The sequence below is a fragment of the Leptosomus discolor genome, chromosome 1, assembly GCF_034619465.1.
Source record: "Leptosomus discolor isolate bLepDis1 chromosome 1, bLepDis1.hap2, whole genome shotgun sequence".
Lineage (NCBI taxonomy): Eukaryota > Metazoa > Chordata > Aves > Leptosomiformes > Leptosomidae > Leptosomus > Leptosomus discolor.
Window position 1 is genome coordinate 162,654,176 of NC_141391.1, and position 24,314 is coordinate 162,678,489.

General features: G+C 47.7%; 1 protein-coding gene across 2 annotated transcripts in view; it reads left to right on the plus strand.

Moving 5' to 3' along the window:
- Window positions 1–23,282, plus strand: part of CACNA1I (calcium voltage-gated channel subunit alpha1 I) — a 158,799-nt gene extending 135,517 nt beyond the window's left edge. Inside the window, exons 20-36 of one of the 2 annotated variants that reach the window (XM_086469345.1) lie at window positions 219–403; window positions 741–867; window positions 1,954–2,079; window positions 2,567–2,656; window positions 3,592–3,811; window positions 4,884–5,035; window positions 6,708–6,817; window positions 7,421–7,554; window positions 8,303–8,373; window positions 12,062–12,140; window positions 12,714–12,835; window positions 13,582–13,920; window positions 14,561–14,707; window positions 18,940–19,056; window positions 19,442–19,610; window positions 20,502–20,698; window positions 22,581–23,282. In XM_086469345.1, the coding sequence (XP_086325471.1) occupies window positions 219–403; window positions 741–867; window positions 1,954–2,079; window positions 2,567–2,656; window positions 3,592–3,811; window positions 4,884–5,035; window positions 6,708–6,817; window positions 7,421–7,554; window positions 8,303–8,373; window positions 12,062–12,140; window positions 12,714–12,835; window positions 13,582–13,920; window positions 14,561–14,707; window positions 18,940–19,056; window positions 19,442–19,610; window positions 20,502–20,698; window positions 22,581–23,282 (3,087 nt within the window). The remainder of the gene's footprint in view (window positions 1–218; window positions 404–740; window positions 868–1,953; window positions 2,080–2,566; window positions 2,657–3,591; window positions 3,812–4,883; window positions 5,036–6,707; window positions 6,818–7,420; window positions 7,555–8,302; window positions 8,374–12,061; window positions 12,141–12,713; window positions 12,836–13,581; window positions 13,921–14,560; window positions 14,708–18,939; window positions 19,057–19,441; window positions 19,611–20,501; window positions 20,699–22,580) is intronic. The other variant, XM_086469351.1, reaches the window with a different exon arrangement.
- Window positions 23,283–24,314: the final 1,032 nt, after the last annotated feature.

Sequence of the window (24,314 nt, forward strand, 5' to 3'; positions counted from 1 at the left end):
ACATCATGGCCCTGTTAATTTTGGAGTTATGTGACGCCACTTTTCCCAAAGATGTTTTCCTTCATAGCCTTCCAGGTGAAAGGAAAAAATCATGAGATGACACTTCAGTGTCATGTGAAGTTGATAACCGTTCCCCATCCTCCCTTTCTCTCCATAGCTGCCCTCTACAAGGGCATTTAACCCCCATTTAACCCCCTCTCCTCTCCCCTCTCTTGTAGGTGGTCTCTCTAGGCCTGTATTTTGGGGATCAGGCTTATCTCCGCAGCAGCTGGAACATCTTGGATGGCTTCTTGGTCTTCGTGTCTCTCATTGACATTGTGGTCTCGGTGGCCTCTGCTGGTGGCGCCAAAATCCTGGGGGTGCTGCGAGTCCTCCGGCTGCTGCGCACCTTACGTCCACTTCGGTCAGAGCCCCACCGAGCCCTGCTCGGCCCCCTCTTCCTACCGGGCCCCCAGGAAAGGTCCCAGAGTCAGATCCTGCTGCGCCAGGCAAAATGTGGTCTTTGACAAGCCATAAGCCACAGGGAGGTTTCCCTTAGCCATACGGCTCTGGCCTTGGAGGTACCTAATGAAACAGCCAACCCATAGGACAGAAGAGGCTTTTTGGTTGCAGGGGAGTGATCCCCACTGATGGGTCACTGCGCAGGGAGAGCAGGGGTCCGCTGCTGCTGAAAATGCTTAGCTTAGGCCAAACATCCCTGCCCTATCCCCTTGTCACCCCTCCCGTTCCTTCCCTTCCAGAGTCATCAGCCGAGCCCCTGGCCTGAAGCTGGTGGTGGAGACACTCATTTCTTCCCTTAAGCCCATAGGAAACATTGTCCTCATCTGCTGTGCTTTCTTCATCATCTTTGGCATCCTGGGTGTGCAGGTAGGTTGTTACTGCCCATCAGACATGCCCCCATTCCTCCACCCCTATCATGGGCACCTGTACCCACAGGCGTTACAACAGTCGTAGGGAACCAAGCAGAGCAGAAGGGACCAGCAAGCCAGGAAGTTTTCTGCACCTGCCCTTCTCCATGAGCTGTCTCCCACCATATTGTCCCTGCAGCCTTTGGCAAGGACAGCCAGGTGCTCAGCCAGTGCAAGTGTTGTTGCATATGCAAGACAGGAGTTAATGCTCACACCTGGCAGGAGTTAGATCAGGGTTTGGGTCAGCATTATAGGGAGGGCCCAGGGCTGGCACAGAACAGGGCTCACCGGGCACATCCATGTCGCACCACGAGGGCAAGCAACTCAGTGCCTGGGTGCACAAACCCTGCCTCCAGTCAGCTCTGTTTCTCCCCCTTGCTCTGAGCCCTAAATCCACCCACAACCTTAAATAAATTTTTTTTATTTAATCCTCTTTATTTTTGGCTGTTGCATTGCAGAGGAGCAAGGGCGTGGGTGTTACTTCCATCTCAGGGAATGCGCTATACTTAGTCTGCTCTGATGCATCTGTACAAATGCACAATCCAGTACCTTCCATATGGGGAAAGGAGCCCTGGGCAGAAGAGCCACAGCAGTGCGGTGCAGCTTTGTGAAAAAAAAAAAAAGTATCTGAGAAGCAGGGGATGCTTTTTCTGGTTCTTTACCCTCAGATGAGATCTTCTTTTCCCATCAGCTCTCTCAGTAACTGGGAAGCAGGGAGGGGAGATTCTCTTGGGGACTGGAGGCTCTAATTGCACCCAGAAAGGCTGCCCTAAAGGCTGTCAGATGGTAAGGGCTTACAGTCACTGCTGGTCTGGGGCAACAGAGGAGGCTGAAAAGCCAGTGTGGGTTTACAAGGGTGGCCCTGGCTCCTTAACAATGTTTGAGCCTGTGCTTTATGTCACATTTGTGGTCCTCCCTACCTGTCATGCTCCACCTGGCTTGCAGCCCTGCAGCACACCCACCATCTCGGGAGCTTCTGCACATCCCAGGGAGCATGGGGAACCCTGTGGGGAAATGGGCTGATGGGGTCACTCCCCTCCTGCAGCTTTTCAAAGGCAAGTTTTACCACTGCCTGGGAGTCGACATCAGGAACATCACCAATCGGTCCGACTGTGTGGCTGCCAACTACAAGTGGGTGCACCACAAGTATAACTTCGACAACCTGGGACAGGTAAGTGTGCCCACAGGCCCTGTCTCAGATGGGAACCCAGCACAGGGTTTGTCTCTTCATATACGTACCCGTCCCTGGGGCACAGATGTAGTGCCTGGAAAGCCTGATCCCTGGGCCAGGAGGGGCGGTTATTTGGCATGGATATTCATGCAGAAGCTACGTCACTAGTAGGTCGGTATCAGGATGATGCTTACATATTGTGGGGGGAAAGAAAAGTGGTTGCAGCAGAGAGCTTTATTTTCTTTTTCCTCCTGCCATGAAGCAGATGTTCTTCACAACCTCTCTCCTCTGGTGGGTTTGGCTGCACGTGGCTTCCTGTCCCCCCCACCTCTCCTCCACAGAGGAAGTAGCAGGTTTTGATGTGTGCAGAGACAACAGGCAGAAAGAGCATTTCAATGTTGTGTGTGTTAGAGCGTAAACCCATGATTTTTTTTCCCAGATTGCCAGATGCCCCTGCTCCACATCTGCTTTGCTTTATATGTTGCAGGCTCTGATGTCCCTCTTTGTTCTGGCTTCCAAGGATGGCTGGGTCAATATTATGTATAATGGACTAGATGCTGTGGCTGTTGACCAGCAGGTAAGAAGATTTCCTTGTGAAAGGACCTTTTCCACTTTCCTCAGACTAGTGGAAAGCTGCTTTCACATCCTGCTTCAGACACCTCTTTCAAACCAAGTGTCCCTTTCAGGGCCCTTCTGAATCCTTTGCTCACCTATTTGCAAGGGGTCAGGGTCATGCCTGGTCCATGCAGGGAGGTGCAGCTGTGGGCTGTGCAGTCACCCTCTGCTCGGTTTGGATCTCACAGCGGGTGTTTATCCATTTGTAATGACAGAGCAACAAAGCCATGTGGCTTTCTGGGCATGCTGGCTCCCTCCTGACCCGTAGGTGGTTATTTTAATACCTTGCAAAGCAGAGACTGTCGGGCTGCTGCCCACTGCATCCTTATTCCTCTACTACTAAGGCAGTCACGTTGATAGTGTCCAGTGTAGGCACCTGCCATGGGATGTAGTCCCACAGGCTTGAACCTCAGGGATGATGCTCCATTTACCCCTGAACCTCTGCACAAAGTGCATCACTGTTGGCTTTGTAGGCTTTTTGTCAGGAGACCCAGTCAGAGTCAAGGCTTCCTTTCTCTCTGAGCCTGAATGACATTTCTGTTCTGGTCTCGTTGCTGTTTTGGCCACATATGGATGCGGTCTCTACTTGCCCTTGAGCCAAAGGTGTTCCTGGTGCCTGGACACCAATACTGGTGTTGTATTCAGCCTGTGGCTGGGGTTATGCCTGAATTGTGGGTGATTCTGCGCAGATGGGCCCTTGCCCTTGACTCCCACCCACTCCATCAATTGCCAGCTGATGCCAAAATCGAGTCAGCCAACCACAAGCTGCCTTGCCTGTACCCCCAGCTCTTCCCAGTCCACTCCCCTGATTTCCATAACCCCTCCATAACCTCCATCATTTACATACCACCTAGCATCCAACTGATTGACTGCCTCTGTTCTTCCCCCTTCCTCCAGCCGGTGACCAACAACAACCCCTGGATGCTCCTCTACTTCATCTCCTTCCTCCTTATTGTCAGCTTCTTTGTGCTCAACATGTTCGTGGGGGTGGTGGTGGAGAACTTCCACAAGTGCCGGCAGCACCAGGAGGCTGAGGAGGCACGCCGGCGGGAGGAGAAGCGGTTGCGCCGCCTGGAGAAGAAGCGAAGGAGTAAGGCACAGCCTAAGTGTTTGGTTGGTTCGTAGGCCAAGGTTTTCTGAGAAAAACCTTCTCCTCTTCTTTTTCTTTCCCAATGGACCGGTCTCCAAAATGCATCGCTTGTGGCCGTGCTCTCAGCCTTCCTCCTCGCACCACTGCCGTGTCGCTATGCACCTCACTGGGGCGGTCTGGGGGAGAGGGGTGGCTGACAAGGCCTGCTGAGACTCTGGGGAAGCCACTGGGATTTTAGCACCCTGCCCCTCAGGAGATAACTTGTACCAAGAATACCCTTGTGCACATGCTGGTATGCACTTTCGACACAAGATGTACATATGTCAGTGCATCTCCTGGGCTTGGGACAGTCCCACTTGGGCTTTCTGCAACCCAGATGGCGTTTGAGGGAAGACCTGGACAGACCATCCTTTGTGTTTAAACCCAAATGTAAAGAAGAGGGAGGGGAAAAAAAGAGGAAGACCGCTGTGTTTTGTTCTTGACTCTTTCCTTCAATGTTGCAGTGTTACTCCTTGGGGTCCCAGACCCTCTGTGATGAAGCAAGCCCTTTTCCTGGCGTTTCCGTCCTCTTCTGTATTACCTTTAGACAAAAATTGCAAAAGCATACTTGCCCCTGGAAATCTTCCCTGCTACCCCAGACTGATTGTTTTCTTCTGTTCATAGCCTGTGGGCATGCTTTCCCTTTCTTTGCTCCAGTTTTCCCCCTCTCTTCTGTGACACTCCAGGGCCTCTCCTGGAACCATCTGCTCCCTTTTATCATTTGTGGTCTTAATTTGTCAAGGCATGAAATGCTGATTTAGCACCATTCCCACAAACATAAGACTAACAGATTTTCTTTCTAGCGTTCCTCTCCTTGTCTTTTTTCTACTTATTTTTTCCTCACTTCTACTTTTCTCTATTTTGCATTTTTTTCCTCCTTCCTATGTCCCATATCTTTTACTTAATACTTTTCTGTTCTTTTTCTCTCCCACCTTCATTGCCTTTTCTTTTGACACCTATCACCACTCTTATGCCTGCCCCCTCCTCAGTGTTTCTTAACCATTTCTCTCTTTCTTCCAATTTCTCCCTAACTCTGCCCATCTCCCTCTTTCCACTGAAGAGGCACAGCGTCTGCCGTACTATGCTACCTATTGCCCCATACGCCTCCTTATTCATTCGGTCTGCACCAGCCACTATCTGGACATCTTCATCACTTTCATCATCTGCCTCAACGTGGTCACTATGTCCTTGGAGCACTACAACCAACCTGTGGTGAGTGAGATCATGGAGATAACTCCTGCTTCTAGTCATTATGTTATTTTGCTACAGCTCTCTGATGGCCACTGCCCACCAGCATAGGTAGGGCACTTGAGTGTCTCTAAAAGGTAGTGCTAAAACATTGCAAGAGTTAATGTAGTAGGCAAAGTTATGTGAAGAGTTTTGTACATATCTAGAAAGGTAGCCTTGACTCAAACACTTGTTATCCATTAAAATCAATAGGGAGGAGACATCTAAGCAAGATTTGGGCCCCTAGAAAGCATGATGCAATAAAGTCTCTGTGCTTTATATTATTAAGTAGGTATGTGGGTCATCCAAATTTAGCTGGCTGGTCTGCTTTGTGTGTTGCTCTGGATCCTAACAGGAGGAGTGGTGGAAGCAGCAATGTCTTGGGAGCTTCAGGCTTTGCATCAGATTTCCCAATGTCAGTCCAATTCTCCTGCCATGTGGCCTGACCTGAGAGGACTAGAGTGGCTGGTTGTGTGTCATGGGATAGGATGTCTTTACTGAGCCACCGTTTTTCCGTAAGAGAAGCTGCAGGACCAAAGCACTGAGCAGAGCCTCTCTCAGCTGCAGGGGTTGATCCCCAGTGAAGGGTCTTGAAGGCCAAACAAGTTTTCTACTTTGGTTGGGAAAGATCTCTCAGTATTCCTGGCAAAGCTCTAGATGCCTTTGGTGGAAAAAAAAATGTATGCTGCACATATCAAAGCAGATTTCTGCCTCCATATGCAGACAAAGTATTCATCATGACATCTGCCTGGTGGCATTTGAGTTTTCTCTTCAGGAGACCCTTGGTTTAGGTGACAGCTCTGGTGTCTGAGCAGATGCTGTCCAAGGTAGCTCAGGCTTTGATCAGGAATTGAATCTGTCTCTCCTCATTCAAATCCACTGCCAGGCTCCTCTGTTTCTTGCCCATCTTGCCGAACTGCCCGTCTTTGATCTTGCCCTTCTTGGTGCCCAGGCAGGAACTCTCAACCTTTATCTGTTGTCATCCTCACATCAGGCCTGAACAATTCACTCCCTCACTCCTCAGCTCCTTCTCCTGGAACACAGGTCCAGCCATGCCAGCCTGCTGTCAGGCTCTGCTAAAGAATCTTGCCAAAGTGCTTCAAACCCTTCCAGTACAAAGTGCCACCAGATGTGCCCACTGCTTACACTGGTCCTTGATAGTGGAGAAAGTGCAGCACATAAAAGAACCAGAAGCCAAACAACTAAGAGATATGACATATGCCTACCCTAGGCCAAAGCATAGGGGTGGTTTCTTCCCATCAGAAATGTATCTGCAACTGGAGTAACCTTTGTGCCTCAATCCTGGCTGATAGCTATGCCAGCTCCAATAACATGGTGGCATGCAGGTGACATGGGCTACTGGCAGAAGAGGAGGCTGATGGTACTTGGTGGATTCTCCTTGCAATAACCTCCTCCTCCCCATTATGCTGAGCAGTATAGGAGAAAGGAGGAATAACCGATCCTGAGAACAACATGTGGCAGAGGAGCCAGCTGATGGTTGCCTTTAGTAGGCAGCCTCCACATTGTAGTAGGCAGAAGTCATGGGCCAGCTTCCACACCTCCCGATGAATTCCTGGCACTCGCAAGGGTCCCCCCACAGGTTATCTACTTGATGTTGTCTTTGCCCCAATTTCTTACCCTCTCCTTCTGCTGGCAGTCCCTGGAGACCGCCCTCAAGTACTGCAACTACCTGTTCACCACTGTCTTTGTGTTGGAGGCAGTCCTCAAGCTGGTGGCCTTCGGTCTGCGGCGATTCTTCAAAGACAGGTAAGCAGAGGGTTATGTCAACTGCGGCTGTGAGACAAGTGATTTTGGGGTGGAGGTTTTGAGGATGGATCCCTATCTGCAGTGTGAGGTGGTAGCAGAGCACCCTGACTGCCTCCCAGTTCTGCACATCATGGACCCAGCCTCAGCCTGTGTGAGCCGCAATGCCTAGGCAATAGTAAGAGCTGTCCAAAAATTGCCTCTTGGTTGGCATCTGCTGGTTAGGCTAGAAAGCAAAGGAGGTGGGGTTAGATAGAGCCATTTTTTTTCCTGCCCTTGAGGCAAACTGGGAGCATGCTGAAGCAGAACGTATATTATGAAGCTGATTTGCGGTAGTAAGGCCGTAAAAACTTGAGCCCATTAGTCAAAGCATAGCACCATAGTAACACAGCTCTATGCTTTCAGATCAGGCTGGCTTGCCTCTGGCTGCTCAGGGTGTGTGCAGAGTGAATCTCTGTTTGTCTGCAAAAGCCCATATAGGCTGACTCAGAGTGGGGCCTTGAACTCACACATAAAGAAATATTTAGGTTGAAGTGGAGACAATTGACTTTCAGAGAAACAGAAAAAGTCCAGTTTCCTTTATTCTCTCCGATTTTTCTTCTTAAGGTGGAACCAGCTAGATCTGGCCATTGTGCTGCTCTCTGTCATGGGCATCACATTGGAAGAAATTGAAATCAATGCTGCTCTCCCAATTAACCCCACCATCATCCGGATCATGAGAGTGCTGCGTATCGCCCGGGGTGAGAGAGACACTAGCCAGAGGCAGGGGTGTGGGTGGCCATGGGTGGGACTTGGTGCCATGACTCATTGAGCAGTTGCTGTAGAGTCACGGGTTTGCCCTGTGCCGAGCCCTGGGAGGGAGGCAGGAGATGTGGCGAAGGACAGCCTAGAGGTTGAGGCTTTCTGGATTCCTTTAGTCAGGCATTTAGATGCACTTTTAACAGGAGGTGAAGGGCTAGGAGGGTGAGCAGACCATGCAAGAGCTAAACTTTCCCTCTTTTGCTTTTATGGGGCAAGTATGGTAGTGGTGGTTGGAGAAGGGGCCACCAAGCAGGTTAAAGTTTGCATGGGGGAGGACTGAAACTTCCTGGAGGTGGCCAAGGTGTGCTAAGCTGTCTTAACAGATGGTGGCTGGAGGAAGAGAAAGCAAAGGACAAAAAATCAAAGCAGAGGGAGAATTGTGATACACATTGCTGGGAGAAAGAGGGCTCTTGGCCAGACTGTCTCGGTGAAGCAGAAGAAGCCTGATAGGCATGGGTGGCAGAAAGTATTTTGTAAGAAGGAGATGGACTGGAGGAGAAGGAACCACTGGGGTTGTACAGTCAAAAGAAGTGGGAAAAGGGAGAAGGGGGCCAAGGAGGACAATCCAGGTTTTCTAGGATAAGGGAAGACAGGACATCTGTCTTGTGCTACTGCCATTAGTAAGTGAGACAAAGGATGGACCTTCTGAGCTCAATCTGAGTGACACTTCTCTTGTGCTTGTGACAGTCCTGAAGCTACTGAAGATGGCCACAGGAATGCGAGCACTGCTGGATACAGTTGTTCAAGCCCTCCCACAGGTAAAACAGACCAGCTCACCCAAAGACTCTCCTTTTCTGTGCCCATTTTCAAAAGGGGTGATTCTTGTGGAGTCTCAGAGGTGGTGTCTGCTGTGTTGTGCAGGCAACTGCCTGAAGGTGATGTCCAAGTTTTCATGTCATTCATGGGGGTACAGCTCTCCTCATATAGGTGTTGTCCAGGTTAGCATGTCAGTCACAGAGGTACAGCTCATCTCACATCTCTCTTCTCCAGTGGGTGAATGAAATAAGGCTTATTTCCAGGATGAGGGCAGATTTCCTCCCATCATGTCTAGCTAGTGTCTACCTGCTTGTGACTAGTCCCCAGCTCCTCTCTCCCCTCTCCATAAGAAGGGAAGAGTGACTGGCAGCCATTTCAGGAGGAAAGGAGGTCTTTGCATCTCTGCCTCTCTCACCCTTCCCCAAATTTTCTCCCTCCCCCCCCCCCTTTGATTCGCACTCCTATAACTCCTTTTCTTAGCCAGTGCCTCCCCCTTCCTACTGTCTTTTCTTCCTTTCTCCTTCTGGATCCCTTTGTGTTTCTGAGCCTCTCGTGTATGAGAAGCAGTGACGCACTTTGTTGTGGCTCACGCAGCCGGCAGTTAAGTGTCTACTGCAAGACAGCTAGACAGAAGGATTTCATGAGCTGTGAGCAGCAGCTGTTCCTGAATGAGATGCTGACACGGTGCTTTTACATGGGCTTCAAGCCCACTGTGAGGATCCTCCGTGATGGATGAGGAGCTAGGGAGACCGATCCCCTTCTTTTTGGATCCTTGAGAGAGAATTGTTAAGCAAGGAGTAATGGCATCAAATGGCTCTACTGATCATTCATCAGACTATTACCCTGGCAGGCTCCGAGCAGGCAGCTATATTGCATGATATCAAAATGCACAGGCATTTGTCAGTTGATTTATCAGCTAATGTGCCAGTCTCAGTGACTGATGCAGAGCTGAGAATCAATCTGAAAACAGCATGAGTAGTCACCCAAGGAGTTTACTTCTGATGTTGGTGACAATAAATGTCAATCTGAGTTAGAAGAATCTTGTGGCACAGAAGCACAGAGGGAAACACTGTGATCTTTTATGGATCCTGAGCTTTATCTGATCTCCTGTGCTTTTTAGTTATTTATATTTGTTAAACAATAGTAATTCGTGCTTTTGTCTAATAATAATAATTACGTAATTAATATGTAGGATATATAATAATATTGTCAACCAGGATAGTTGGGGGCTGAGATACACTGGACAATGGAAGAAACAGGAGATTACGGGTGGTGTTATAGCAGGCAGCTTTGGGACAGTAACATTTATTAGTTCTGGCTCTGCTGCCCCAGGCTGGCTTAGTGCAGTTTATTTGCACCTTGCTCTTTTCTGTTCCATGAGCCACAACAGCCGATTTTTCTCAGGCAAGGATCTGGAATGGAGCAGGTCTCCAGATCCAGTATCTGCATGTCTGTAGCATATTTATTCTGCATCCCAGATAAATGCCCACAGGTATTAAGAGCTGGCTGAAGTAGTATCCAGAAGCCCTTGGTAAGAGGACTCTGCACTATATTTGCACTTAAATGGTGAGACTCAACATCTACACCCAAAGTATAGAGAACAAATAAGAGAGGAGGAAGTGTTCATATCCTTGTCATGCAGATGGAGAAACTGAGTCATCAGGCAGTCAAGTATTTTGCTCAGGATGGCAAAACACAAAGCTGGGACCTCAGTTCAAGCCTCCGAGCCCTGCTTTGGTCCTAGCCGCCAACCACAAGTGCGTTCTTCTATACTTTATCAATTCTGTCTTTTCTGTCTCCCATTCACCTGCAGCTCCTTTGCTAACCAAGATGGTAGGTCAGGTCTTTTGGAAGTCATTAATATCTTCCACAAAACACTCACAAGCAGATGTCTAAAGGTCTGGCCTCTAGGTATTCCCTGGAATACAAACAGTGCTTAATCCTTACAGCATCAAAGCCTGTGATCTATCTGCTTCCTATTGACTGGGTTTTGCTTCCTTCTGTAACAGGTTTGCTTTGTTTAATAATGTTATATAACAGAGGGATCCAAAATCACTCCATAGTTAAAGTTATGTAAAAATCTGCACTTAAAGCAGGGCTAAAATCCCCCAGTTTCAGTGTTAAAAGATCTAATTTAGTCTCCATATTTTACACACTGAGTCTTCAGGGGACAATTGAATTATCTGTAGTATTATTCTCCAAGATTTATTGGCTTTGCCAAAAGAAGCAGTTTAAAATAAGCTGTCCTTTCCCTTGCACTTTTTCCTCCTCTTGACCTTTCTCTTTATGTTCCTAGAGCACAGACTCACATCAGGGATTTTGGCTTACTAATGGCATATAAGGCGTCTCCAGTTGTCCTGTTCCGCTTCCCTTCCTGTCTTTGTTATACTGCAACAGTTCTTAATAGTGAATAGAGCTTTAATTTTAAAGAGCCTTTTGGAAATGTAGCCCTTAGCTAAATTTTATTAAATTATTTTTCTTAATGCTCTGTAGACACAGACCCAGAGGTGTGTGTTCACAGCATTTACTATGATGTCCAATTTAGTCATCAGAAATAATTCCTTCTACTGAGTATGTAGCGAGCCAGGATCTGGCAGCCCAGGGAAGTGGGTGGGCTGAATCATTTATTTCTCTCCCGAATTTGGATGGCACAGCAGTTGCAATGGCTAAATTAGACTCCTGAATTGGATGATCCTAACAAAGGCCCAGTGACCACATGCACCAGTTAGGTTCTTAATTTTTCTCTGACTTCTACTGCTCCACCACCAGTGTGCTAACTGTTACTGGCATTTTCTGTTACTGTTCAGCTTGGCTCTTCCAAACCCCCCTCCTGCTCCTCACGTATAGCCCAGCTGCCCACATGCTGGGAGGCAGGAGACTCAGAGGCAAGCAGTGATTTGGGAGAGGGAGGACTTAGGGGAAGTGTCGATATCGCTGGTGGCACTGCTGCCTTTGTGCACCACAAAGCAGCTATGCTCGCCTTGAGGGGTTTCCAAACAGCAGCTGCTGGAGGCCCAGAAATAAGGCTTTGACCTATTATTCCTGAGATGCAAAGGAGGCTCTGCTTCCTCTCTTGATTCCTTCGTAGGCTTGTCTTCTCTCTTCTCCTCCTCCTCTCCATAAATTTCAAAAGTTACCCTTTACCCTTCTTTCTTCCCACCTGCCTACTGCTTCCACAAGCCCTGCTTTAACATCTACGTGTACCTGGTGCTTTGCCCCACCATGCTCTGCCTGGTTCATAGCGGGCATTGGTGTGCCTGTGGAGCACTGCTGCTGTGCTTGTCGTGTGAGCATATAACTTCAAGGGACTTGAAGTTGGTGGGGCATGTAGCACTGCAGGACATGTCTGTATGCTGTAATCCATATCTTCTCCTTGATCCAGCCAAACTGGCTTCACCCTCTGTGCCCCTGCTCCAATGTGCTTGTCTTCACCTGGCCCAGACACTGCACATTTTAGTCAGCCCTGGCTATAGCTTGTGCTGAAGTGGAGGCAACTGGGAAAAGAGTATCCTTCAAGTCCAGTTGCAACCAGTTCCATCATTGTGATTTCCCAAGTGTTGAGCAATTGTTTGGTTGCATTTGTACACCGGGAATTTGCTGATGTTCTCTTCAGGCTTTGAAAGACAGAAACACTTGCCTATACAGATGAAATGGTCTTTGGGGCAGGCTGACCATGCTGTTTGCTTTCAGGTGGGAAACCTCGGACTCCTTTTCATGCTCCTCTTTTTCATCTACGCTGCTTTAGGAGTGGAGCTCTTTGGAAAACTGGGTAAGTCTCAGACAAACCACACTCCAGTCTGAGCTACAGTCCTACTGGGAAGCTGAGGTTTCTCAAAATCAGTACTTATTGAATAAAGGGACTGAATTACTTGATGGCCTTTATTCTCCCTTGTGTGTAATTGATGTAAGAGGAATTTCCCTTTAAATTGTTATTGTCCTAATAGCCTAACAAAGTAATAGTAGTGTCTGGTTTGTCTTTCATTCTTGAACTTTTGCTTTTTCTGCACTGCCTACATTGATATTCCCTTCAAGATTACAAGAAAAACTCAGGGAAAGTTTACATCTCTTGCCATGGAATATTGATCAAGAAGAAAGGCAGCACAATGGCAATTGGGAGGATACCCCTGAGCAACTAAGTTACACTGCCTGATATCCCGGGGCTGGGCCATCAGGGATTTTTCTGTATTGCTGGGCAACATCCAAATGTTGGGCAGGGTGCTGATGCCATTACCTGAGGTGTCCAGACTGTGAGAAGCCTGAAGTCCCGTTCCCCAGTTCCTGCTGTTGATCTCAGAGCTGGCAGTGTGTCCTCCACTGATAGCTGCGATCCCCTTCCTTTCAGTATGCAATGATGAGAACCCCTGCGAGGGCATGAGCCGCCACGCCACCTTTGAGAACTTTGGGATGGCCTTCCTCACACTCTTCCAGGTGTCCACAGGTGACAACTGGAACGGGATCATGAAGGTAACTGGGACTCAGGGGTGTGGATGTTCTTATTGTGGGGGAGGAGAAATTCTGATGTGTGCTCTGTTCAGCATTGCTTGGGCTAGAAAAGGGAAGGAATGTAGCAGCTGGGCTACTAGATAAGGTCCCTGCTTGGGCCAGAATGTCCTTCCCCACCATGGTAACTCACACCTTGGGCTCATCTAGTCCTACAGACACCTGGCTGAGAAAAGTGCAAATTCTCTTTGGGAGGAACAAGAAGAATGTCCAGGCTAAGAGAGAATATCCCATAAGGCCTGTTATCAAAGCTGAATGTGGGTGCATTGGACATGGCACCCATCTGCAGAGCTACCAGGGCAATCTGAACTAAATACTTCCTTCCATTAAAGGACATGGAGAGAGGAACGTTCTTTGAGCACATATGGTGCTTTTGAGTCTGAGTAGGAGAAGGCAGTACCAGACTGCTCATTTTTGTTCTTGCTCACATGTGTGGGGCTACAGTGGCAGCAACATGTGATCGTCTGGAAGTAGTTTGCTCTGTATACCTTTGGACATATTTTCTTTGAAGCAAAGAGCACATGATTAGATAGTGTCAAGGATTTTTGAGGACCTCATGATCCCAGTGATAGAAATGTTTGCCTTGTTCTTTCCATTTGCATCAGTGTTTTTTGACAGAAAGAGCAACCAAGCTTGTATTCTTACTTTAGTCCTTCCTTCCTTCCTTCCTTCCTTCCATCATTTTGTCTCAAACCCAACTTCCCCTCAAGGATACCTTGCGTGACTGCAGCCATGATGACCGGAGCTGCCTCAGCAACCTGCAGTTCATCTCCCCACTGTACTTTGTCAGCTTTGTGCTCACAGCCCAGTTTGTCCTCATCAATGTGGTGGTAGCTGTGCTCATGAAACATCTTGACGACAGCAACAAGGAGGCCCAGGAGGATGCAGAGATGGATGCTGAGATTGAGCTGGAAATTGCGCATGGGCTGTGCTCACGCAAGTCAGGCTCCCTGAAGTCAAGACAAAGAAAAGGAGCAGGAACAGGGGGAAGCAGTGGGAGAACAGATCCTGAAGGACGTCTATGCACGAGATGTTACTCTCCAGCACAGGTAAGTACACCTTTGAGCTTACCAAACAGACTGCAGCAAGTAGCTGTGGGGAGAAGCTGGGCAGCCTAGATGACTGTGGCCTTAGCAGTAGCAGATAGACTCTTCCACCTCAGGGTGAAAGGTTTGCTTTCAGCAATGGACTTTTGAGTTGGTAGTATTGTGTGGGGACAAGGTTGTGACAGCAGCAGGTCCTGTTCATTGTCATCATGGTGTAGGAACCTGAGGGCCAGCAGAGGAGGGATGGAGCAGATCTACTAAAGGTGCGTTAGGAGCAAATTTGACAGGGGAGCTCAGGAGGAGAGCGCAGGGGAAATGACGGATCAAGAGTGAGGCACTCCAGCAGAACTGGAAGGGAGGCATGAGCAGTGCCATGGTGCACTGACAGTGAGTGAAGACAGTCCCTCCTTTTTCTCTTTTTTTTTTTTTTTTTTTTTTTTTGCATTGAACTCCGGCACCTTTACACATCCCAAGGAGCAAATGGTCCCCCAGTGACCCTGTGCAGGTACCTGCAGAATAAGGTGCTGCTCCAGACAAGTCAGGGTGGAGAACCCAGACCCAAATTCACGTGAAACCTTGAAGCAAAAAACCTCGGCATTCTTAAAATGATCTCTCCCATCCTCCCCCCTTTCTTGTCCCCTAGGAGAACTTATGGCTGGACAGTGTCTCTTTAATTATTAAGGACTCCTTCGACGGGGAGTTAATGATCATCGATAACCTATCGGGCTCCGTCTTCCATCATTACTCCTCGCCGGCCATGTGCGAGAAGTGTAACCATGACAAGCAAGAGGTAACCTGCGTACGAGGATGTGTGAGGGGACTTTCCCCCCAAGACCTGCACACCTACACCCACATGCCCGCAGGTCGTCCGATGTGTGCTCCTGGCTGTAGATTGTGTAGACAGAGAGCTTGTTGACTTGTGTTTGTCATCTGTCATGAATCGCTATGTCTACAGTACAGGCCTGCCCTCCTTAGTCATGGGGGGATGTTTGAGGTGGTGGAAAGGTGAGATGTGCCAGGACACAGGTCAGGAGGACTGAATGAGCTGTAGAGAAATGACTCTGAAGGTGTCCTGGCAGCTCTTGTTGTGTTCAGTTCTGCAAGAAAAGCAGAGGTTCAAGCTCATGTTGTATGGAAGACTCAAAGGACCTTATCCCAATGACAGCACTCAGGAGTGATTCAGTGGGAAATTTAAGCATGTGTTTTGTCCTAATTTTAAGCATGTGCTTGCCTATTCCTTGTTGAGGTTGATGAATTAAGCACGTGCTCAAATGTCTTGTTGAATAGTCACCATCTGTGAGCAAGGATTGGTTTGTGGTGAAAACCAGTTAATTAGTTTCAGCAAAAACTAAATAAAAATGGGTCCACTGAGAAAGTTTGAGAGTCTCCTGATTTAGAACCTGTTAGTTGACAAATGGGCTGTTCCTAAGAGCAGGACACCAAATGGCTTAGACGTGTGCTTCTAAAGTTAGTAGATGCTTGGGAAAACTACTTCCTAAGCAATTAGTCTTTTCAGGTTGTGAAACTTCAGGAGCAAAGTAGACTGGAAGAAGTTAGATGAGTAGAAGAATTAATTTTGTTTCTGAAATAATTTTATTGTATTTATGTGCTATGATTATGGTCAGGCTTGTAACAGTAGCGTGGCTCATCTGACAGTAAATAAGTACATCACTGGCAACCTTCATCATCTCCTTCCCCGTAACTAATTTGATATGTTGCTATTCCTTATAAAGAAACCAGAAAACTTGGGAAGAGAGCTCTCATTCACTGATTGCTCTGTCCATGTTTGAAGAAAACAACATTTTGTTGGGCTTCAGATGCCTAATTCTGATGCTCTAATTTTTTTCAGCTTTTCCCCTGCTTGTCCCCTAGCTTCCTTTTGAAAGTATCAAAATGCGAACGTTGCTGTAGTTTATCAGTACTGCAACACTTCACAAATGGATACTGCATTCATGTAGCCAAATAACTAGTTTTCAGTTAACTGCAATTTCCACTGCTTTATGTATGTCCTTATATTCAGCAGTTGGTGCTCAGCCTTCTCAGAAAAATTAGGTCTTCTAAGGCATTTCAGAGTGATTACCCAGAAATTAGGTAATTTGCGTTTGAAAACCTTCCAGACAGTCTTCAGTATCCTGCCTAGGAGTGAAGACAACAACAGATTTTCTTACCTTTCCAGCAAGGAAAAATCTTCAAGTGCAACCCACCGCCACAGTGAAGAGTTTAACAGAATAATCACAACCAAAGAACTATTCTTAGATCATATTTTCTAATGGCTGTTATAGAGCCATAAATTATTTTTCAAAATTGTTATTTCAATATATCTAAAATGTGGAATCAAAAAGAAATTATCTGTATCTGCAGGAAAAACTTCAGTAGTAAAATGTAGATATTTTATTTCTGATCATATGAATCAAAACTACAGCTCAGGATTTTAAGTCACGGTTTATCATGACCTTCTCTTCATATTGCATAGTATGAAAACCATTGAGGAAATTCCAACAGGAAATCACTACGTGGAGTCACAACTAGGCTTGTCCCAGCACTAATACCAGCAATGCACATAGTCATTAAATTAGAGTGTACTCTGGTACATCAACATATCCAAATGTGCATTGTACACATAGAGAGAATTGTACTATCTCAGAAGCAATCGACAGCAAGTTATATAGGCAAAACAGTTTTTATCTGATCCTATTTGATACATGTGGTTCGAATAAAATAGTATGCTTGCTGCCCACCAAATCACCTTAACTCTGCCCTTTTGACAAAATTTGCATATTAGCCAAAAATGTTCACTCCCATTTCATTTGTAGTTTAACCCGTCAAGATGCTGAGCACAGTGGATGGACACAACACTTAATGTATGCTCAAAGTTATCAATATGTGCTAAGCTTTTTGTTATATTGAGTAGAAGCGCTCAGCATCTTTCCCAGTTGCGCTGCTGGCATCTCATTGTCAAACCAATTGTTTGTACAATTAAGGATTTTTGTAATCATGGCTCTGTTTTTAAAGGTATGTTGTATCTGCAGCCAGTTATTTTCTAAGGGATATGTGTGTGTGGTTCAGTGTCTCAGGCTGATATCCCTGGCAGTTTTCATGGATTGTGTTCCTAGTGAACAGCCCCTTCTCCCCCCACTGCAGTTTCTAAAAGTTTTGTTCCTCATCTGTATCCAGAAGATGTTTAAATATTCTGCACTAAAGGAAGCTATAAGAACAAAACATCTTTTTTTCATGTGGCTAACCTCTTCTCTTGTCATTGCTTTCCTTTCACTTTTGGGCTGGTTGACAGTTAGACACCTGTGTATAGGTGGCTGATAGTGTGTTTAGCCAGTGGCAGGAGTTTGCCAGTGAGCAGCAGTGAACTGTGTTCCCACACATGAAGTTTATCTATTCGTGACTTTGTTGATTATGTTTTTTGTGTAGATCCCAGGGTGGACAGTATTTGTGAGCAAGTGGTTCAGTGAAGAACAGACTATTCTGGCTTTTGTTGAAACCCTTTTTTATGGACAGAGAAGGTAGTCACAGATGTTATTACATTTCACGCTCGCATCTCTACAAGCACAGCTGTAAGGCTGTTCTGGTGTAACAAGCACTTAGGCGAGTAAAGGATGAGTACGCACGTTAAGTGGGACTGAATGAAGACTGTGTTTCTCTGCACAAGTAGTTGCTGACTGGTGGCTGTGTAGCGTGCTTGACATAACTTCATTGTGGCCTCTCCGGTGCATTCACACTCTGAGCAGCAGTTGTCGGTTTTGGACTCTCTTCATGGTTGAATGGCACCATGTTCCTGTGTCAGAATAATATCCCAAATAAGGATGTCATTTCTGCCCTTTATTTAAATCCATCTCTAGTTTTCCATCCTGTTTATTCAAAGTGCATTATCCCTTGGATTGAGACCTCTTCCAGTCTCTGGCATTGGTACAAGCCACTAAACTCCCAGCTCGAAGGAATCATCTCTCCAAATGTTCCATCTGCTCTTATAGCACAAAAGCTGTACCCGCCTCTTACAAACTCAAGCACAGGGGAGGACAAGATAAATGGCCAGGAAGCAAGCTGTCCTGACTGAGACAACTCAGAATATAGCTCTCAAGAGTCAAATGCTAGTGGTGGGAACTGGTGGGACTCTAGAGACCAGTGATGGAAAGCCAAGCAGAGGGGTGACAGGGCAGCTGCTTAGGCTACTAGAAAAAGGAGATGTTTTTCAGGCATAGTGGGAAAGAGATGTCAGGCAGAGGGGAATTGAAAGCTTGGAGTAAAGAGGATGGGAGAAGGGCACATGCAGTATGAAACGGGCCAAAAGATGAAGCAAGGTCAGGCATGGGACTGGAGTGGAGCTGAGGCACAAGGATGAGAAAGATGCAGTGGTCAGACTTGGTTTCAGAAAGGAAGAGAGCACAAGTGGGTGGGAGGGGTGAGTTTAGGGATGTAGAGCAGGATGGGAGATGGTGTTAGCTGAGGTCTTGGGTAGGTTAGAGGTGAGGAGAGAGGGAAGACACAGGGAAGCTGGAGGGAAACAGGGTTTCAGTGATGAAGGTAAGAGAATATGAAAAGCATGATACTGGCATGGACTGCAAGAGGCATGAATATCCCTGGAATGAAAGCACTTTCATGTTTAAACAAGGCTGTCTGTGGCGCCTTCAGAGAGGGGTCCACTCCTCATCCCCCAGCAGAGCAGACTGCCTTGTCACCGGTCTGAGGGAGCGCTCTCCCCCCCGGCTTTACTTGCAAGGCCTTGTGCCAGCCATATCGCTGGGACAGATTCAGGACTCCTTCTTCCAATTCTGACACGAAAGGAGCATGGACTGGTGGTGCACTGCTTGCAAATCATATGTTCAACCTTCCTTAAAAAGTGGATTCTCCTGCCTAGCCCAGGTCTGGGTTAGGCAGTACCTGATGTATCCAAGGAATATAACCTAAAATTGATCTCAGGTCTACAGGCCTTCACTTATCCACCATAAACAGCGACTGCTTGAAATGTGGATGCCAGGCATGACCTGTGACAGCTCCTTTCCCTTCCTGCAGGTCCAGCTGGCTGAAATGGAAGCCTTATCTCTCAACTCAGACAAGTCCTCTTCCATCCTTCTAGGAGATGAGTCAGACAATCGCAGCACTTCTCAGCTGAGTCCTAAGGAGATCAAGGTTAGCCCCAGCCAGTCGTGGGCATGTTGCACCGTGCTCTGTATTTCTGCCCCTGCTCATTTGAAGTGCTCTGTGTTTATCCAAATGTCCCTGCTGAGGTATATTAATTCTGGTCAGTTTTCAAGAGCTTCTCTATAGAAACATATCGTGGAGAAGGATTTGAGGAGAAAAAGAGAGATGTAAGTTTTTGAAAGTTCTTTTCGCTCCTGTCAGTAACTTTCTCTGAATGAACCTAAATTTAGGGGATTCGGGCTGGAAACCTGAGCATGTCTTCCCTAGCTTGAAGGCATCTTCAGAATCAGCCCTTCCTGAGGCTTTTACAAGTCTGCTCTGTCATTTGCCATTAAATTTCACAAGTCTTTGTCCTCACTTATTTTTTTTCCAGCAGGATGGCCAGGGCAGCCCTGACTCCAATGGGGTAGGTGATCTGGGGGAATGCCTACTCCCAATATCCAGTGCAGATGGCTCTACAAACCCAGACAGTTACCTGTGTGAAATGGAGAAAACTCCTTTCAACTCAGTCGAGTCTTGGTTAAAGCATGAAAGCACCAAAGGTGAGCATGGCTCTCATAATTTTCTAGGTCTGCTGAAAGTGTGGGTTGGTTCAGCTCATCTGCCTTTCTCCTGCCTTCCCCCTGCCAGGAATAGAATTAATGTGACATGGGGATGCACTAACCAAGAATTAGCTTTCAGTATGCCAGTCTTCGGGAATAGGGTGAGGAGCAGTTCCTTCTTTTGCTGCTAGATCTTATATCCTCCCTCAGACTTGCCTGTGTGAAGTATCATAAAAGAGCCGATTCCCATTCACAGTAGTGCACCCATGCATGGTCAGAGAAGAGTGGGGACAGACAGCCCTGACCAGCCAGCTGGATGAACTGTGCTCACTTGGCATGGTAAAACATTGCTGCCCCCTGAGACCAGGCTTCTCAGGTACAGGTTCAGGGAATGTAATACGTGTCTGCTCTCGGTGGAAGTGCTCCAGTTCTACTCTTGATCATTCTCTGGCCTCCTGTGGTCCTCAGGTTTCCCAAATCACCAGTTTATTTATCTCACTTCATCCCTTGCCTTGCAGGATCTGGGATGAAAGTTCTCTGGCAATGATATATAGTTGAATCAAGGCCTTACAGCTCAGCATTTTTCTGTGAGAGCAGCAACAGAAAAGGCAAGCTGGGCTGTTGCTTTATGGCTCTGAGCTGTGTTAGATCTTCCAGGTCTGGCACAGATTTTGGTCCTTGTGTAGAAAGCAGGACCCATGGTGTGAACACCAGACTGAGGCTTCTTGGCCAGGAACATGTGTTACTAAATATCCTCCGTATACTGGACTTGCAGGAACCTTGGTGTAACAGCAGCAAAGGCACCAAAACAAATTGGAAGACTCTTCAACTTCTTTTTTTTTTTTTTCCCTGTTTCTGTTTTCCTCTCCATTTATTTTGGTGCTTTGTCAGTCCCTTCCAGCCCCTTCTCTCCAGGTCCGTCTTGCCCTCTGTTACCTGTAACAACAGAGTTTTTCCACCCAGCCATCTCTGCCACCCAGACAGGGCCTGAGAAAGCCTCATGTCCACGCAGCCTTCCTAAGATCTCTCTGCAAGGCTCATGGGCATCACTGAGATCTCCGAGTGTGAACTGTTCACTTCTCCACCAGGTGAGGACCTCCGCTTCCTTATACTGGGAAAGCTTGATCTTCACATCACACCAAAACAGAGGGGGCTGAATGGGGAGGAGGGCAGAGGAAGGAGAGAGGCAGCTGTTGTCATGGGCTGGATGACCTCTGGATCTAGCCTGTTGGAGGAGCACAGTGGACTGCAGAGTGCAGGAAGGAGGAGAGAGGGTTGTATAGCAAAGGGATGTTGTATAGCTCTCGCCCCCTGAAATCGTATGTTCTGCTTTGGATCAAAAAATAGTTTGACAGCTACAGCTAGCCCCACATGAAGATAAAATCACATCACCTTTTAGCTCACCCCTGGTTCTTCTGCACCAAGTGCATAGCAGACGCCTGCATGCACAGCAACCGGAGTGTGAGCCAGGGAGATGGCAGCCACACAGCCTTCTCGGCTCCTCATAGCACCATGACTCTAGATCATGCACCTTCTTGGTTGGAACAGGCTTCTCCCCACCTGCCTTCTCCAAAGCCCTTCGTGCCACATCCACACACCGCATCCCTGAGCTCGCTGTTTTCCCCTGCCTAATTAGCTCTTACATCCCAGAAAAGTATTTCTGAAAAGGCAGCTATTTCTCACTAATGAAAGAGAAGAATAAAAGTGTTGAGGGAAGATCAAGTGTCTCTGAAGAGCAGAGGAGGCAGACATGAAAGTCCAATAGAGATCCCTCTCATTGTTCTTGGAAGATACTCCATGAACAATTCCTGTTTGAGGAGGAGAGGGACACTCTATTCCAGACAAACTAAAAAAAAAAAAAAAAAAAAAAAAAAAATCATATGTTATTCGGTTCTGTGTGACAGACACTGTTGGCACAATACAAATGTGTATAAATCCACCAAGGATAAATTTAGCCTCATGCTGAGACCGCTGAGTTGTTGCAGTGTTGAAACTTCTGGTGTTAGTTTAGACATGAAGAGAGAGCTCTGGAGCTGGCATACCACTGGGGCAAAAGTACTGAACTGTTGTAAAGGAGAAATTGGTAAACAACTGGTTGATTGGGTGATGCGCAGGCTGTATTAAATAGCTATGGTTCAACCGACCGCTTCCAGTCCTATATGCATCATTCCCAGTGCTGTGTCCCAGTGACGATCTCATAGAACAGACCAATTTCCTAGAAACAAATGAAATGCAGATTAATTAACTGAGCCCCGATACAAGGAAATTAAGACTCTTTCCCCTTCCTGCTGGAAGGGGACCTTACCTTTCTGCCCTAAATACCATCATTGCCACTAGTGCTGGTCAGAAGAACCATGAGGCCTCTTTTCTGTCCCCAAACATTGCTGATTTTTTAATAAGCTCTATGTACAGAGCCTCATGTCTATGTACAGAAGTCCTATGATTTCTGGCCAGCTGGTGGTTTTGATGTGTCTGCAGCCTGCATGGTAGGTTCACAGGGAATCTGAGAGCGAGGACCCGCAGGGAGCCTCAGCTTCGCTGCCATGTGAACCACCAGTGGCTAGGGACAACCCAGCAACAGGGGCTGCAGACTCACAGACCCAGCACCCCTTCCCTTTGGTTGGACCATTTCACATGGGAGGGGAAGATTCATCCTAGAGCAAAATGAAATCAGAGATCAAAATATTGAAACCTTTCCTCCTCCTCCAGAAGGGAACACCCTGGGCAAGTTGCATGGCTGGTGCTTTGTAGAATTGCTCAGGTAGCTGCCCTCTCCAGAAGAGGAAAGTGAGAGAGGAATTGGAGTTTTTCCCCTTTTTCTGTAATTGTGGTTTATTTTCACACACCAAGGTACTCAAGGGGAGAAAAAAAAAAAAAAAAAAGGAAAGGAAAAAAAAGGTAGGGGCAAAGTCTCTTGCCCCTTGTCTGTCTCTTTCCTGAGAACTGTGTTTTCACACTCCTGGTCCGCAGGCCCCTGAGAGCGATACCTCGCTGGACAGCCGGAGTAGCAGCTCGGTGGGCAGCCTGCAGACCACGCTGGAGGACAGCCTCAACCTCAGTGACTCTCCCCAGTGCACCCTGGACCTCCCGGTGGCTCTGTGCCCCATGCCAGCTGCTGGCAGCCAAAGACCCCTGGCAGCCCCTCTCTCTCCTGCCTCCCGCCGCCGGAGCCTGCGGGGCCGAGGGCTCTTCAGCCTGCGAAGTATCGGTCGTCACCAGCGCAGCCACAGCAGCGGTGGGAGCACCAGCCCCGGCTGCACCCACCATGACTCCATGGACCCCTCGGATGAGGAGGGGGCGGGCAGCAGCCTGCGGGGGGGAGGCAACAACAGTGAGCCCTCGGAGACCCTCAGTAGCCTCTCACTGACCTCCCTCTTCTCACCCCCGCCACCAGGGCTGACACTGGTGAAGAAGTGTAGCAGCACCAGCAGCCTCCATGCCAGCCCCTTGCCCCGCCGCCCTGCTGCCCACCACACCAAGCCCTTCTACACCGTTGACCCCCGGGGCTTCCTCTCAATGCCCTCCTGGGTGACAGACTTCTGCAAGGACACCCCCACACCCAGGGAAGGAGAAGAGCCAGATGGCCCCAGCAGACTGGGGACAGGGGACCACAGCTCCCCACTCCCATCTGAGCTGGAGCTTGGCGATGGAGTCAGCAAGAGGAACAGATGAGGGTCCCTGGAGTACAGGGAGGGAGCGTTCGGCCGCCGGCATGGGGAGCATGTTTCACTAGTTTCTCCCCAGCAGCAGTTCCAAAGGATTTGCAAGAAAAAGAACCAGGCAAACAAAAATTTATAAATATATATATATACATAAATATATATATATATATATATATATAATAAATACTCTGGTACCGTACCTCAGAGGCATGGGAGAGTGCAAGCAATACGGGAACAGTCCTGCCTGAGGGCAAGACTTGGACCATCACCACAGAGACTATAGTGACGAGAAAAGGCCATGGGGCTGGGAGGGGCATGACCCTCCAGCCAGGTGACTGCAGCGTGGCAGCTGTTTAGTTATATACATATACAGAGAGATTGATTTATTTATTTTTTTTACCGAGAGATTATGAATTTCAGAAAGTGCTAAGGAGGAACAAGCAAACGGGGGCTGAAGGAGGTGCTATGCCAAACAAGGAGGGTGGGGGCAAAGGGAAGGGAAGCAGGGTGAGCAGCAAGGGAAGAGTGTCTGGGGTTTGCCTTGCCTGTTTCTGGGAACTTCCTTATCGTCCATGCTTCCATTTCAAACATTAAAAATTGTGGGCCAGGTCTTCAGGTCGAGTGTAAATTGGAAAAACGCGATTGTGCGCTTCTGTCGGTGTAAAGCAGCAGAGCTCTGGCTTGAGGTGTGTTCACGCTGACTTACACCATGTGAAAATCTGACCCCAGCAGCAGGGAAAAGCAAACAGGCATGGAATATGGGAAACGTTTTGAGGTGAAAAGCCTTGCTTTGAAGGGAGTGTGTGAACACAGCAGGCATGCTCATGGGAGGAGGGGATGGGGGCTACATGGCATATTTTTGTTGGGTTTTTGTTGATTTGGGGTTGTTTTTTTTTTTTAATTTTCCAAAGAAAGAAAACTACTAAAGGAAAAAAATTACAAGATACGTGGGAAAATTTGGAGTGGGAGAGGTTAGGGTAGAAGGGGAGGGGGAGGTGAAAAAAGGGAGAGAAAGTTGAACTTTTCCCCCTTTCATTTGCAG